The 17,540-nt window shown below is 46.1% G+C and overlaps 1 protein-coding gene and 1 long non-coding RNA gene across 5 annotated transcripts in view; one reads left to right on the top strand and one right to left on the bottom strand.

The window, feature by feature from the left end:
* PODXL (podocalyxin like) overlaps window positions 1-14,080 on the bottom strand; it is a 36,386-nt gene extending 22,306 nt beyond the window's left edge. For all 4 annotated transcript variants that reach the window (XM_015862684.2, XM_015862777.2, XM_015862868.2 and 1 more), the window contains exon 1: window positions 13,941-14,080. In XM_015862684.2, the coding sequence (XP_015718170.1) occupies window positions 13,941-13,986 (46 nt within the window). In that variant the 5' untranslated portion in view covers window positions 13,987-14,080. The remainder of the gene's footprint in view (window positions 1-13,940) is intronic.
* A 10-nt stretch (window positions 14,081-14,090) lies between these two features.
* On the top strand, window positions 14,091-17,540 carry LOC107314215. Its single transcript, XR_001555314.1, has 2 exons — window positions 14,091-14,202; window positions 15,687-17,540. It is a non-coding gene; the product is annotated as an uncharacterized LOC107314215 (long non-coding RNA).

Here is a 17,540-nt window from a genome sequence, read left to right as displayed (position 1 = left end):
TTTGTTCTTCAAACTCAACAGCTCCTGCTCTCCCCATCCTTAAAAGAAAACACACGATCACAGGAATCACTGATGAAAGATGCAAATAGTGAGAGATGACCTTTTTCAGTACTTTCCTGATGGGGGATTCTTCTGCACAGCATATTTGTTATGCAGTGCTCTCTTTGCAGCTGTGGACAGCAAAGCAGATGAGCCTTAAATCATTTCCCCTCCTGAGAGGAAGGATGCTCTTCTAAGAATGATGCACTGCTCATCCTTGCTCAGCCACAGCTCTCCAAAATAACCCTGGTGACACACTTAATCTATCCCTTCCTCACTTTCCCCAACCCTACACACAAAACCAGGTGGATTTCATATGGATGAGCTGCCTTCATTTACGAGCCAGTCTAGCACCTTGCTCACCGGGGCCCCAATCTTGGTTGGGTGCCACAGCAATACAAATAATTAATAATACTAATTCCCATGAGAGCCTATTACATTATAGTTCAACTTCCTCCCAAACAATGGTTCCTCTTCCTTGCTTTGTGTGTTCTTCAAAAGAAGCGGCTGCTGTGCTTTAGGGCTGGGACAGCAGTCGAGGTAAACATACACCCAGCGTTCCTGCTCAGCTGGGCCTGGGCAGAAAAGAAAAAGATAAATCTGATTTCAGACAATTGCATTGTGGACAGGAAAAAAGAAAACTGAGGCTTTAATGGAAATCGCAACCTGGCAGCACTAAACAGTATTTATTCTGAGAAGTCTCTTAGGGCGTGTTTATTCGGTATCTATGGGATGATCTTATTCAGAATGGGAGTAAGAGCAAGAAAGGATGAGAGCAGAAGTGCCCACTGGTCTCAGGCATTCAAAACCTCTTTGTTTATGAAGCAGTGAAGGCTGCAGCCCCTGGTCCCAACACTGCAGTGGAGGGATGCCGAGATTTATGGTGGATGTGCAGACTGATGTCACAGTGCTTGGATATTTCCCTGCTTATGTATGGATACCATGCCTTTACCACCCAAAAAGTGCATAAAGGGAAAGATGAAAAGTTGACTCAGAAGTGAGCAGAAATATATCCTTTGTCAGCAGCCAGTTCTGGTTGGTCCAGAAGTTGGTCCATCCACTGAGTGCACGGGCCAGGCAAATTGTCCTGTGTAAGGTATATGGGGCATGGAAGCACCCCAGTGCTATGGGTTGAGGTGTAATATCAAACTGAAAAGCAGGGACACCAAAATATTGTGTGTCCAGCAAAAGCTGGATGGCAATTGAGACTGACCATCTTAAAATGGTTTGAGCTGGCTCGTGTTAGAGCAGAATGAGATCTGGGTGGAATCACTTGATAGCCTTAGGTCCTCCTTTAAACACGTATCTGGCTCTGTAACATACAGTGGCATATCTGAGATGGTTTGTCCATTGCTAGGAAAAGGAATAGAGGCTTACACAGCAAGTAGAAAGAAGAATGGAGAAAGAAGAATGCTCTCGATAATAAGTTGGACAACTGTCCTGACTTGATGTTTATTTATGAAAAACAATGTACATTCTGGTCAAGACAGAGCCTGCAACAAGTTTTAATTAGTCAAATCAAATGTGGCTTTGTCATAGGAGATGAGAGACAACCAGGACCAGCCAGCTGGGTTCTTGGCTGCTGAGTGACATTGTCTTTCCAGCCCAGTGACCTCATTGTTATGAGTCAATAGGGGAACAATGTTGTTCTCCCAGCAAGGAGTGGGATTCCTGTGTGGTCAGAGCCAAGCAGAAGAGCATGGGAAGTTGTAGGATGTCACTTGGTCAGGGATCCAGCATTTTACACACAATTCAAACAGGCTGTGGCATTACTGTGTGCTGAGAAATAGCAGTATGGCATGCAACAGGAGTCATATTTAGCTCCTCAAAAACTCAGCATATGTCCCTAGACCAGAAGGTCCAGGTAGGGGGTTTGAGCATGAATAGTTAGGGAAAGAAACTCTACATGGCTTGCAGAAAGGAGAGCTTGCATACCCATACTTCTGGGGCTCTGCATGGAAATAATCTGCATCTATGTTAGCTTTGGTGCTCAGGGCTCCAGTGACATCTCCCTGCCACCAAAATCCTTCTCTCTCCTGGCTGTAAAGAGGCACAGCCGCGTCGAGCAGTCATGCAGCAGTCAGGTTGTGACAGGGCAAGGGAAGGGAGCAAAGGAAGCAGGAAGGAAGAAGGAGCTGAACCCCCTCCCTGCTGTTAATCATCCTCCCCTTTCACTGTCAGGTCTGCAAACACCATGCTGGTTCCCTACCTTGGAAAGGGCAGAACTGAGGACATAAAAGGAGGATGTGGTGCTGGGTTTGATGATATTATCCAAATTACTCTGCTCCTGGAACTGCAGAGACTGGATCCTGATTATGGCACTGGAGTGAAGTTCTGGCACATAAGCTTGGTTGTTTTCTTTAGAAAACTGACCTGAAGTCATGATGGAGCTGGAGATGGGAGAAGAAAGCAGGGACTGCAGGTTGGGTCTTTGATGGGACATGCAGAAAGCCACCAGTGATGGAGTGATGGATGGGGCCCTGAGCTGGGATTCAGTGGGTACTACTGGTGGTAGTCCTGCAGCTGGGGAGCAGGAATGGGAAGAAAGGAGGGACAGCAAGTGCAGCCCATGCTGGGCATGTGGTACACCAGAAAAGGGCTGCTGCTATTTGAACAACTCTGTCTGCAAGTGATCGCTGCCAATTCAAAGCAGTTTTGTTGCAAAAGTTACTCTGTGAGATATGAGAAAACTAGCAAATTCAATTACAGAAGGGCAGTGGAGACAACTGAAAATCCCCACGCACACTTTAAGGAGACATTTAAGCACCATCAGTTCCTCCAGGTGTATCTGGTTATTATTATCAGGGCAAAATAGCCTTTGACTTCTGTCAGGGCAGCTCTCAGAAATCAGGCATTGGACGTGTTGATCATGGAGGCAAGGGAAAGCTGAGGCTTCAGAAGCAAACAGTGACTTTTAGCAATGCTTGGTATTGACTGCTGACATTATAAAGTTAATAACTAGCAAGCCTGTCATCTGTTCTCCCAAACAGGAGGAGAACCATGCAGAAGCACAGAATCATCAAGACCATAAGATCAAGTTCAACTGTCAACCCATCACAACCATGCCCACTAAACCATGTCCCCAGTAGAATCATTAAGGTAAGAAAAGACATGTAAGAAAAGAAACTGTCTCAAATCCACACCAGCTTCAGCTGTACTCAAAAGGTGATATTTATTGCTATCAAATAAACTCACTCATCTTCCCTCCCTGGAAGCATCCAAGGCCAGGATGGATGGGGCTTTGAGCTATCTGGTCTAGAGGGAGGTGTCCCTGCCTATAGCAGGGAGGTTGGAACTAGATGGTCTGAAAGGTCCCTTCCAACCCAAACCATTCTATGATTCTATGAATTGATGAAAGCAAACCTCTTTCTTCCAGTCTCACGGGCTTCATGGTATAGACATGAGTTGAACAAGGCCAGGACAACTTGAAGACCTTAAACTTAGGGATATGTAGCAAGGTCCAAGTGGTAACAGATTGCTATAAGCCATTCCCTGCCTTCTGGGGGGAAAATATGGGAAAAATATGTGAAATCTGCCCACAGGCAGCTCATCATCATTTGTCCATTACAGGAAAGGATAGTCCCATTGCATAGTACTATGGCAGTCCATACATGTATTCTCCTGCCAGATCTGAGCAGAGGCAAGATCTTACTACCCTTGTCTGCTGTGCTCACACCAAACCAAAATCCCTACAGAAACTACCCAAGAGCTGCACCTTCCTCACCCCCTTTTACTCAGTAGAGATGGAAACAAAGCCCTGCCCTCTGAGCTGGATTAGCAGGAAACCTCCTGAAAAAGCCAGCTGGGATGGGGGCAGCCCCCAGTGCTGCTGCCAGCACGGAAAGCAGCTTACATCACTACAGATTGGAGCAGCTCCACAAAACACACTCATGGGAAGACAAAGCATAGAGCTACCACCCAATTCCTCCAGCTCAAACACAAACACCAAACTGCCAGCACTCCTTTGGCAGGGCTCTTCTAGAGTTATTTCTCATCATGTTCACAAGCTATACGTGAATTTGGTAGTTTACAAAACCTGTATCTTAGCTGAGGGCTTTCAACCCACAGCAGCCCTGTTCCTGGGGAAGGATCCTGTGGGTGTTTGGAGGTTAGGGCTTGGAAGGACCTCTGTGGTCGCTATGCCAAAAAATCCTGCAGGCAATTAGGAAAGGAAGCTGGAAAAGCAGAGTGCAATCACCCAGCATCAAATTTTTCCTTCCTCTTCTCATCAAAAAACGCAGTAAATGCCTCAGCAATCACCAACCAGCTCAGAGCTTGGCATCTTTGAGTTGTATCGAAAATGCAGCTCCCTCCCCACTTTCTCCTCCATGAGCACCGTGACGCAGCTCTTTACACAGCCTGATGCCTATCGAGCTGCTCACTCTGTGCTCTGAGGTGGAGTTTCTGTGCTTCTATCAACGATGTGGATGAGCCGCTGTAATCTCCATTTCTAATGGGATCAGAGGAAGGAGAGCCTTGCACCCCTAGGGACTGGCTGTGCTACCAAAAACCCTTTAAACCCCCCAAAACTTTAAATAGCTGCCAGCTGACCACAGCCAGATATTACAGAGCATTACAGGCAATAACTGGGGGGAACACCAACAAAGCAAATGTGGATACCAATGGCTTTGTCTTTGGTCATGCAGCATGCAGTGGTGGACGTATTGGCCACCCTTGCACTCATTAAATATTAACACCACCCAATCTGATATTCGCCTTGTTGGAAAAGCCCATGGAAAAAGAAGTTTAGGGTGAGATGGTAAATTACAGGCTAGATTTTGAGAACTGTTCTGAATGACAGCACTATTGGAGGAAGTGTTCTCATGTAGGATCACCAGAGAGATGCAAACCTAACTGGCCTAGCTGAGAGGATCTGGGCTCCCCACAGAGTAGACACAGTTGTCTATTAATAGGGTTTTACTTCAGAAAGAAGAAGGGGGGTTGAGCTTACTACTCCCTGTGCTCCTAAGATCCCCATGACGGCCTTGCAATATGCATGGGTGGAAGCTCACAAGTATCTGGCAGGCTGCATTGCTCTCCTGGACACAAAAATTGGTCCAAGCTGGAGTTGTTCCATGGGGAAGGAAGATCTGCACTGCCATGGGCCACCATCCTGACAAGGTGAGGTCACTTCCTATTTTCTGAAAGGACGAATGTGTACCTGGCATCAAACAGGAGATCAAATACATTGCGCTAAGTATAAATTCAAATGGAACATCCATGGCACTTGGGGATTTGGGATTTTTCAGCACTAAAAGAGATGGAATTTGGATGCAAGACACAAACTGGTGAGCCAATTAAACAAAATCAACCCTAACCCCCCTGACCCTAACCCCCCTTCTTTTCACCCCCCTGACCCTCCCCCTTTTCTTCCAGTGCCCCAGCCTCTCTGCACATAATAGAAAGACACGTTCAGTGCTTCCACCAACAGTTCATTCTAAGCTGCGACAGCAACTGGCAGCTGAAAAATAAAATAGCTTTCTCTCCTGTTTTAAACAGTAAAAGTGAGATGTAAGAGAACGACTCCTGTTTATTCAAACCCCCCCAAGGGACAAGAAACAATTCATTTCAGTCACTAACTCCATCTAAGATCGACACTTGAGATTTGCTCAATACGTTTCTTGGTTTCAATCTCGAAAGTGTGTTGAAAAGTGCTCATGAAACGTGTTAGGTATCCAAGTCTTTGGCTGCCTAACGTATCCTGGAAGAATTTTAAATGCTGGTTCACATCTGTCAGTATAACAGAAATTTCACTCACGAGTAAAGAGTGATTGCCTGCAATGAGCCCCAAATTAGCGGCATTCATCATTTCCTCGGGAGACCTGAAAGATGTACACATTAAGAATCAAAACAGAGTGCTGGCAGCCTATATAGCTGCTTAAACAAATATGTTCATAGCATGTCTCCCAGGTTAGAAAATACAGCTGAAAGGTAACAGCCTGCTGTAAACTTGCACGTTTTATAGTGAGCAACCAAGGGGAATCAACCTTCCATGAGGGATATAGCTATGAATTGGAAATGAAAAGCATGATGAAAATGAAATCATTCCAATGAAGACTTTTTGCTTCCTTATTTTAAACCATGATTGAAATGCCTCATTGAAGCCACATGAATTTAAATCAAAGCACTTTGCAATAAAAGGAAGTTTTGAACCCTTTGTGAGGTTTTAATGAGAAAGAGCACGTTCCTGTATTGAATGTGGATAATGGGGACTCATTGGTACCTAAAGGAGGAGTCTTAGCAGCTTACAAATAGCACAGAGTGAGAGTTTGGAGGGGGTTTTTTTCAGCTGTCTGGGAAAACCTCAAGGAAACAAAACAATGTTCTATACCAGGGTGTTGTAGGAAACTCAGAATGCATTTTTCGATGATATTTTACATGACTATTCAAGATGGGAAAATATATCACCTGTACCAAAGAGGTCAGCACCTGCATGTGAATTACCCAAGGCTCAAGCAAGTGCAGCACTGATGATCTCAAGAGCCACTGGGGTATGCTGAGATTAACTCCTGCGTGCTTGAAAATTGAGGTCAAGAGGGTGATTTCTGCCTGCCGGCCTTGCAGCCAATTGGATGTCATGTCTCATTTTGTTTACAGTTTGCCTTGGTTGCCTCTTGGTCAACTTAGACTTTGCCAGGAGCCCTGTGGCAGATGCAGGCTCATTCCATTTGTAGCACATTGCATTGCTGCAACCCAAATCATTGCCACGGATGATTTCGGTGTGCTTACAGCATTGCTTTTACTTGGCATCAATCCACGTGCACTTTGAAAGAGGCACTGCCCTGCAAGAATATGAACACTGTCACAGTGTGCTGAGCCAGATCAGAGAACTGATCCATCTGAAAACAAACACAGTATTATTAAAAAAAAAAAAAAAAAAAAAAAAGGAAAAAGAAAAAAGAAGAAGAAAAAAAGAGCAGGGTGGGAGCTGTTTTGTGCATTTACTGTGAGTTATTATGTTCTCCATCTTGCCAAAAGAAACCTGTGGGAACAAACAGATGCAGGCTCTGAAACCAAACCAGGTCACCACCAGCTAGAGAGGGAGAACATGGCCAAAAGATTTCATGAAACAAAATGTTGGGTCAGAAGTGGGGCAATAGCAATCTCTATTGAAGAGGTTTAATATTAGCTCACCTAGAACATGCTAGAAAACGTTCTTCCCTTGATTGTGCTTTAGGCATCTCTTCTGTTGGTTGATAAGGACAATTATAATTTGCAGAATCATAGAATCGTTTGAGTTGGAAGGGACCTTCAAATGTAACCTTGTCCAACTCCCCTGCAATGAACTGGGACACCTACAGCTCCATCAGAGCCCTGGGCATCCTGACCCTGGATGTCTCCAGGGATGGGGCACCCACCATCTCTGCGGGCAACCTGTGCCAGTGCTTCAACACCCTTATTGGAACAGGTTGCCCAGAGACATGGGTATAGTTGCTTATTTAGAGCATGTATATATTTAATAACACTCCTCAGAAGCTCTGAACACACTTGCATGCTACCAGTGACAATGCTAAGCCTCAAACGCAATGACGTGAGATGAAAAAATACATGCTTCATACCCATCAAACCCTCCACTTCATGCCAACCCCCTTTACAAATCTCAGAACCTCCTGCAGTTCAGCTTTAACTTTTAATTTATTTTTAACTTTTTAAAATACAACCCATTCAATTATTTTTAAAACAACTGATTGAATGTTTTAAAACACCCCCATTGAGTCTATTGGGCTCTTCAATAAGAAAGCTACAGAAGAACTGAGGAACGCAGCACATCTCTTGCTCACGGGTCCACCTCAGCTGCCGGTACAGCTGCAACCATTTGCAATTACGCAGGGAAAAGTTGTATCAACACAGCTGATGTTAATTGGATTTGTGCTGGGGAACGCAGTGCACCACTTTACCCTTTACTCTGCCCTTTCTCACAGTCAAGGAACACAGTGCCGTGATAAGCAAGGTGTAATAGCCACCCTGAAAGCTATCCAGGCAGTATCATTTAAACTTTCAACTCACTGCATTTGAGATGGAATGCCTTATCTCACCCTCCTGCCTTTCGACTCTGGGGGGGAAGAAAAAAAACAACGTTTTTGCTATCACGCTTCAAAGAAGGGCTTTTTTCAAACACAGTTTCTTCAAAACCTGCAAACCCTTTCAAATCCCCTCTGTCAGAGTTAGAAATCTGGCATTCTCTCTTGGTCTGTGTTTAGCAGAAACCACTTAGAATAAATGCCTGATAAGCGTGTCTCCTCCTTTCTTACAATAGCCAGCACGCAGATTTAATGTATCGTTAAGTACTACAGCTTAATAACTCTAAGCCAATTTCTATCTCCTTCAGTTAGAATTACTAAAATCAGAGAGAAAAAAATCAGCTTTTGTCATTAATCACTAAGGCCTTATGCTACCAATGCAAAATGACCTTCTCCTCTCCATCACCATTCCCATGTGCTGGAAGACTGAAGCTGCGCACAAGTTGAATTTGCAAAGAAAAAAAGACCTGCTGGATTAATCCAGCTTTCATTTTGGGTGCTAAGAATATGAAGCCAACCTCAAGGCAACATCTACAATGGGTTGGAAAAGACCACAAAGGTCATCCAGTCCAGCCATCAATCCATCCCCACCATGCCCACTATCCATGTCCCTCAGTGCCACATCTGTCCTTTTCTTGAATTCTCTCCGGAATAAGGGGATGGTAGCCCCATCACTATGTCGAGCAGTGGTGCCTTAGACACGAGCTATGCACAAGTTGAGCTGTGCTGAATGCCACATCACAACCTGGGGAGCGCAGTGCATTCAGACACCACCTTTTTGCAGCTGGTTTATTACGGATGCACATCTAAAACCAGATGCTGTACCATAGCTGAAGGCTGCTTCCCATTCGTTTGTCCTTCTGCTCTATGCTGGGCATTGAGGCGTTGCATTCTCCCTGCCTCTTTGCAATACTTCATCACCAGACTGTCACCAGTAAGCACTCCTGGCCTGTGACCAAGAAAGCCACGACATATTGGTGACTTAAGGGTCAGGAGCAACTTCATCTCTTGAAGGACAGAAGGTTTTTTCACAGCAGGGTTAAGGAGGCATCCTGGCATTTGCTGGTTGTTAATGGCTCTCAGCAATTTTCAAAGACCGGAGACTGATCTTGAGACACTCTATGGCTCAAGTCCAGTATCAATGCAGCCCCCCATGTAGCTCATGCCAAATATTCCACCTCGAAGCTCTGCGCTACCAGCAGTAGCAGGAATGCTACTACTGACTCTCCAAAACCCTCATTATTTCTAATGCTATTTGCAATTCAAAACAGTCAACTAACTTGAGTTGGGTTTAAACTCTAAAGTATTGTGGTTTTGGATATGGACTAGTCCCACTGCTTAGGCACCTCAAAACTGGAACTGTGCCACGAGGAGAGCACTTTTCTCCTGTCTCCTCCTGTCTTCCTCAGGGACCTCCAGAGCAAAGCACTGCAAAGCTTCTGCCAAGCACTACAGCAGAAATATGTGCAATTAGAGCCATTAAAACTTGACAAAGCTCCCAAAAAAATTGAAGAATTCAGCATGACAAAGCACCTCAGGATGTGGGACACCATCACACCACACAGCTGAGGGGAAAAGAGCAATTTTTTGGTCGAGCACCGTAAAGCAAATGGAAAGGATTCTGCAGGAGGCTGGAGCTACATCCCTAAACACCACCATGTGGTGGGACCTGCAAGACCTGGAAGCAGAACAGGTCACCAAGGAGAGATGTTGACAAATATGAGGGCTGAGCAATGTATTTTAACAAGAACAACCTGGAATGGGGCAATTCTGGATGTACATACAGACTGGGGGACAAGAGAATGAAGAGCAGCCTCATGGAAAAGGGCCTGGGGGGGGGTCTGGATTTACAACAGATTGAAACTGAACCAGCATCATGCCCTGGAAACAAAAGGCCTGACAGTACCTGGGGGACACCAGGCCCAGCACTGCCACTGGGAGAGGGGAGGGATTGTCCCATTCTGCTCTGCACTGTGAGACACTGGAACTGGTTGCCCAGAGAAGCTGAGGATGCCCCATGTGTTGACTCAGGTGTTGAAACTATGTAATCTTTAATGTCTCTTCCAACCCAGGCCATTCTATGATTCTACAATTAACAGGTGACTGCGTGCATCTTCTAGCATAATAATAATAACATAAGCAAAATGTGCTGAAGAGCTCCTTGAAAGGCAGCTCATGCATTGCAACAACTCAGGAACAACAATGCTACGCAGAGATTGGCTGGTTATGGAAGGAATTATGCGGGCCAACAAGCTCATGCAAACAGATATTTGAGGAGGAAGTTGGTAGGGACATGAGAAAACGCTCCAGAGAGCTTGTGAGATTACACATGGCTGCACAAAGGGAATGGACCAAACAGGGCCACCTGGATTCCTGCAGAGTTCAAGCCCTTCTGTGATGTTTAGGACTGAAGGTGAGACAAATGCTTGGCTTAGTGTTCAGGAAGGAGGATGTTCCATGTCCCTGTGGGTGGGTTTTCACTAGGCTTGGTTGTAACTACTTGAACCATATGTGGAAGGAGCTACTGAAAGCACTGGGGCTCTGGGTGCAATGGTGGGTCCTTGGGGATCAGGCAAAGGGCCCACCTGGTGTAGGACTTGCAGTTGAGCAAGAAGGGGGCAAAATACAATGTGAATATGAGCAGGTGGGATGGATGCATCCTGCATCTAAATCCTTATAGCAAATCTCTGCTCTGGAAAAGCGATGTAACACCCAGAACAACACAGGAGTTACTGCATGGCCTGAGGGATCCTCACTGACTGGAATTTAATCTCCAAATCCCACGTCCCAAATCACTCCAGAGCTTTCTTGCACCGTGTTGGCTTTCCTATGTATTCTGGAGGGTGCAAGCAGGGATGGAAGAAGCAAGATTTAAAGGGAAATAACAATTGAAGTGCAACCCAAACCTCTCTGCAAATGCCAAGAGCAGATATTTGCAGCCAGTCTCCTGCCACCACCAACATGAGTGATCACCAGTCTCCTCATCACAAGCCTTTAAAGCAATTCTCTGGAATTAAATCAATGTATTGCATGGCTCCAGCTCCTTTCATCCAGGGACCTTCAAGCGCTTTACAAGCCAGCCTTTAATTAAGCCTCCTAAAACAGACCCATGGGGTATCATTACAGAATCTGTTTTGCCACCGGGGAATCAAAGGTATTGGGCTGCTAAAATGGCAGGAGTTGGAAATGAGTTGCAAAAATCCCGTCAAAGTTCTTCCAGGAGTGACTGTATGAGAGCACACATTCTGCTTCAGTGCTGAATCTGAAACACTTCACTTAACCACTTCTTTTTCCTCCTGTTGGCACCCACCAATTTCCTCCTTCTGCCCATCTCAGCATTAGCATCCGATGAATCAGATGGATTTTAAGAATGCACCTCTTTGACAGCTCGTCTTTGACAAACACGAGCTCCGAGCACCAGGGAACCAGATCAGCTTTTGGGAATGAAGAAGGCTGTTTTTGGCAGCAACCCGGAGATGCGTTTGTTTAGAGCCAGACAAAGGGTAAGGGCTGCTCTTGTCCTTAGGGCAGGTTTGAGCTTGGGTCTCTTTTTAATCCTCTGAGGATAAAACATATCGTTTTACTCTTCCTGATGCAATTCTGCTCTCGTGTCCCCAGTGGGACAGAAGATCTAATATGGAGGAGGAATAAATAAAATATCCCTGTAGGGCCCCCCACAAGCTGTCTGAATTTCAAGATGTTATGTGCCCTGTGTTTTACGTGCAGCCATCTCTTGTGTGGAGTGGCTGTGCTTTGTCTGAGCGTGATTTTATTCTGATTTATGACCAAAGAGAAATAGAGGGGGATCCTTCCAGAATCAGATACAAACCTGGAAGGAGCATTCGAGTGAAATATCGCTACTTCAAAGAGCTGCTCTTAAAAATTAAGGTCCAGTTCTGCTCTGCCCCAAACGCAACGTTGTCATCTTCCTCCTCACAGCAATAGAAACTGTCCCAAAACCCAGCTCCCTGCTCACCCGTGAGTTTCACATCCATATTAAACAGAAAACGCATGCAGGTGACGATGAGCTCCATCCCAGTTACTCCTTTAAGCCACCAAAAAACGTATGGTTTCATTTACAAACTCAACTTTCTACCCAATTTGGTGAAACAAGTGGTGAACTTCAGGGTTTGAGTAATGCAGATGGTTGTGATAGATAAGCACTGCTGGGACCAGCAGCAAAACCTGGCCAAACTACCATGCCCAAACCCAAACACCCAGCTGGAAAGGAAGCCTATTTCAACCCTAAAGGAAGAAAATCCCAGTTCCAGCACCCAAGGAACAACATAAAAGTACCTCTAAGGAGCTTATTTCCAACCTTAGGAGCAGCAACTAATGGCAGGAAACGCTGTTTTTTGAAGGATTTAATCAAATAATTTCCGAGAAATATGTAATAGGATCACTTGAGAGTGCTTTACAAACAGGTCCCTCTACCTTCCCATGGCACCATCCTGGAGCTGAAGGCTGTTTTTGTCCCACCCCCCAGCAGTTAGCACTCTGTTCTAAATAACAACACAAAACCTTCCCAGAAGCCAAATTCAGCCAAAATCTGGCCAGCGACAGAAAAACTGCATTAACAGCTCCTGCTTCATGCCAATATTAATGAGGTCTTTTTTAAACTGAAAGAAAACTCTCTTGCAAAGCTCAAGTCGGCACCAGGAGGGGATGAGGACTTCCCACCTGCCTGCCCACCATGACCAGATGTTACAGTGTGACACGCATTTCCCCCCTTTGCCATACACTGTCGGTAACACTCATGAACAGCAGGACAATAAAACAGGGGCAGGCAGAGATTCCAGCACGACCTCGGCCAATAATCCCCCCTGCAGTTCAGACCCCAGGGCCCTCCCTCTGTTCTGCTTTTACCTCCAGAGAGATCCCGAGCTTTTGTTACCTTGAATCAAAGCCTGTGCAGCTCCGCAGAGGCTCCGCTGTTCGACATGACCCAGAGCAAGATTTCACCTTCTCCTTTATTATTTTACCCCCATTTCTCCCTGAATACAACCAAGAGATCCCCCAACTCTCCCCTGCTTTTATTCACCTTGAAAAAAACCCATGAATTTTACTTCCCTGTTACTTTTCAATTTAAGACCATCACTCCAACAAAACCATCCATCCCACAGCCATTCTCAAAGCATCCCCACCTCCTCTCCCCAACCACCCCAATCCCTCCCAGCAAAGGGTTTCCACCACCCCACCTCCTTTATCTACCTCCACCACTGACTTTGCCATCATCTTTTTCCCACCTCACCACAAACCAAAGGCACGGGCTCAATCCAGAACAGCACCGTGCACTCTGAATCAATGCCACGATGCTTCCAACCTAAAGTCCAACCACGATGCCAACCCAAAGTCCAACCATGATGCTGACCCAAAGTCCAACCATGATGCCAACTCAGCATCCAAACCACGACACCAACCCAAACCCCGACCACACTTGGGGCCCCAAAAAAGAGCTGCATGAGGCTCAATGCTCCATGCTTTCCTTTCCAAACCGCCGCTCCAGAGCCCCACTGAAGGGCTTTGTTGGAGGAGCAGCGCGTTCAGCTCACAGCGTTGCATAAAGGAACAAGCACTGCGGTGCGCTGCCCTACAGATTGGCGCCTGAAGTTGAGCTTCTGTTTGGCTCTTCGGATGGTTTCCTTCACTTAGTTTCTAAAGGAAAGGGTGAATAAAGCCAGATTCACGCAATATCCCCCCCACACAAGCAAACAAACACTCTAACCCGAGTGCTTTTGTCCACCTTTCTCCCCCAATTGCTTCCAACTCTCCAATGAGTAAAGCGGAGAGGGGAGGGAGGATGCCGGGTGTGCGCAGCCCCAGAAAAAAAACAGCAAAGCAAATGCAAAACAACCAAAGGCGGCTCCGGGTGCCACTTACCGTGCAGTAGCAACGGGAGCAGCGGCAGCAGCAGCGGTGCCCGCATGGTGCTCTGTACGGCCGGCCCCGCTCCGGCTCCCGGCTCTTTCCCCACTGGATGCCCGCTGCCCTCCCCCGGCCCCACAACCGCTGCCCCCCTCTGCAGCCGGAGGAGGTGCGCAGCATCCCCGACCCGCCTCCTCCTCCGCCCCCTCGGAACCGGGGCTGGGGTTGGAAAGGATTGGGTGGGAGGAATAGTAAAGCGGAGGGGTGTTTGATAAGGGTGTGTAAGGAGGGGTGGGGATGTTACTTGGTACATGGGGATTTGGGGATGGAGTTTGGGTTTTTGTCCGAGCGGAGCTTTGTTGGGGGGTTGGGATGAGTGAAAAAGGGTTGGAAGGATTTGGGTTTTTTATTGGTGGGAGTCTGGGGGAATTTGGAGGTTATGCTTGAGATAAGAGGTGATTTGGGGGTTAATTGGGGTAAAACTAGAGGAATTTGGGGTTTCTACTTGCATGTGGGAGGGATTGGGGGGGGTATTCATCGAGATTAGGGGCATTCCAGGCTTTTATTGGGATGAGGGTTTTGGGGGGATGTCTGGGTTTTCTAGCTGCTATGAACGGTGATTCGGGGGGTTCTTTGGGGTAGAGTTGAGGGGGAATTGGACTTTCTACATAGGAGTGTATTTGGGGATTTTGTCTAATGTTTGCCTGGGGAGATTTGGGGTTTTTTACTGGCATGTGTGTTTGGGGTGGGATCTGGGTTTCCCACCTACCATAAGGGGTGATTTGGGGGTTTCTTAGGATAGAGTTTGGAGGGAATTGGGTTTTCCATCTTCACATGAAGGTATTTGGGGTCTTCATCAGAATGGAAGTATGGAGGGGTGGGGGAGGATTTGGAATGCTCACCTTCCACAGGGGATTTGTAGAATTTGAAGGTAGAGTTTGGGTTTTCATCAGGATAGGGGTTTGCAGGGTGTGGGATTCTTAGTGGGTGGGGTTGGGGGCATTCATCAGGTTGAGAGCTTTGGACAGTCTGGGGTTTTTTGTTGAGATGGGGTTCAGGGAGAAGGTCTGTGTTCCCCACATGCCATAAGACATGGATAGTGGTCCATTGGTGGTTCTTTGGGGTAGAGTTTGGAGGGGATTGGGCTTTCCATCTGGATGTAGGGGATCTGGGATTTTCACTGGGATGTGGGTTAGAGGGGGGAATTTGGGGCTTCACACCCACTGTAGGTGGCTAGATGGATGGTTTGTGAAATTTGGGGATGGGGTTTGTGTTTTCATCAGAATGGAGGGTCGTTGGTATTGGGATTCCTACTTTCATGTGGGGGGATTTGGAGTATTTATCAGGATAGGAGGATTTAGAGTTTTTATTGAAATGGGGCTCAAGGAGGGATTTGGGGTTGCCATCTGTATGACAGCGAATGTGGGGGTTTCATCTTGATCTCTATGATCTAATGTGGGGGTTGTGGGGGGATTTAGGGTTATTCATCTGCACGGAGGGGAATGTGGGGTTTTTCTTATATATTTGCATGTAGGGGTATGGATTTCCTACCTGCATGGGAGGATTTGCCATTTTTATCAGAATGTGATTGGATTTGGGATTTTCACCTGCAAGAAGTTAAAGTGTTGATTTGAGGTTCTCATCTAGATGAGGATTTTAGGGAGGGATTTGCAATTCCCAGCTGCGTGACAGAGATTTGGGGGTTTCAGCGTGGTTCTCTTGATGTCTTCGTTTGAAAATGGATTATCTTCTTGTTGCAAGGTCACCTTGAGGATGCTTCAGAGGAGCTTGGGTTAGCTCATTCAGTGCTGCTTTGTACCTAGAAGAGGCTTCTTTTGCCAACTGGGTCAATCCTTGGCTGAGACTTCCCCTGCCCTTCACCTCCTCTTGATATGACTGCATTGCACAGTACCTAAAAGCCATGAAACTAGAGGAGCAATAAATGAAAGAAGATATTGATGCACATTATCAATCTCGCCAATATGAGAGAGGCGGATCTTTCTATCCCTGCAAAATATTTCTCTTTTTTAATAACATATCACATTCCCCCTACACACTCTTTAATCAGCATATTTCCATGTTAACTGCCAAGATGAGGCAGTCTGGGGAAAATGCTGAGCTGCATCAGGATAAAGTTGTCCAAAGGATGGAGAGAAGAAAAGTGGATGCACCATCCTTGAAGACATTCAAGGTCAGGCTGGACTGGGCTCTGAACAACTTGTTCTTGATGTAGGTGTCCCTGTTCATTGCAGGGGATTTGGATTAGATGATGTTTAAGGGTTCGTTTCAACTCAAACAATTATATGATTCTGTGACTCTTGTTTACTGCATGAGAAGCAATAATACACTGAAAAAATACCCTATGGGGCACGTTGTTCTGGGGTAACTGGGAGACTGGCAATGTCACAAAGTCTGTTGGGTCTCCATTTTGGATGAGTACAGTGGCAAGAATATCCAGGAGCAAAGCTCCCTTGGCAGTGACTTAAAAGGACTTCAGGAGCTGCAGGAAAGCAGAATGTTCTGAAAGCTTCTGGCTGCAGTAAGAGCTGGCACATTAAGATCTGCTTAAATATCAGGCTGCCTTCAACAGCCGTTGTACTTAAGCTTATGGTTGTTTTGAGAGTTAAAGGAAAATAAATGGAACAGGTTGCCCAGAGAAGTTGTGAATGCTCTATCCCTGGAGGTGTTCAGGGCCAGGTTGGATGAGACTCTGGGCAACCTGGTCTAGTGGTTGGCAACTGGGCCTGGGGAGGGGGGTTCAACTTCATAATCTTTGGGGTCCCTTCCAACCCAGGCCATCCTATGATTCTATGATAAATCCATCTGGTTGGTCCCATCAGCAGATCTGAGCTTTGCAGGTCCTTTGGCTTTGTGCAGCAATGAAGGATCATTTCTCCCCAAGCATTTAATATATATAAATTACTGATCTGGACTGTAGAATTCCTCTCAAATTGTCAGAAGAAGGTGCCCTGCAACTTATGCTGCAACAGCGGTATGAACTCTGCTTCTTGGGAACTCAATGTAGAAACACCTCCTTTGTAAAGAGAGTAAAGGAAGGAGCTGCTCTGTTTCTGCTGCTTGGCAGCAGGGTGCAGGGACCTGCCTGCAGCATCTCAGGTCTGCATCTTGCCTCTGCTGCAAGGGATAATTACCAAGAAAGTGTCAGATCAAGGCTATGAATCATGAGTAGCTGAAGGAAGAAAGAAAGGGATATTTAGCACGACTGCTTCCAAATCTAGATATCTGTTAGAAGGTGCCTAGGGATCACAGGGGAGAAAAAAGTCAGAAAAAGACCTGAGCTGTGGACCTGAACACTTCACAGGGTGTCAGAAAATCACTGGTGCTTCACAGATACACAAAACCAGTCTTTTACAGTCAAATACATACAGCATTGCTAGGAGGGAGCTTGATTGCAAGCCTCCCTGTTATCCAAAATACCAGCATCTAAGGGTCAGGAAATTGCACCAGAGCTTTTAGTTTCAGTTCTGAACAAAAAAAGACATGCCTTGCAAAGAAACCTTTTGGAAAATAATCTATGTGTTGACCTGAGAAACAGCAACTGAAAAGATAACAGTTTACCCTCATTTTTATTATTAACCATTCTCATGGACCTAA

The sequence above is a fragment of the Coturnix japonica genome, chromosome 1 (genome assembly GCF_001577835.2).
Source record: "Coturnix japonica isolate 7356 chromosome 1, Coturnix japonica 2.1, whole genome shotgun sequence".
Lineage (NCBI taxonomy): Eukaryota > Metazoa > Chordata > Aves > Galliformes > Phasianidae > Coturnix > Coturnix japonica.
This window is presented reverse-complemented; position numbering and strand designations above follow the sequence as displayed.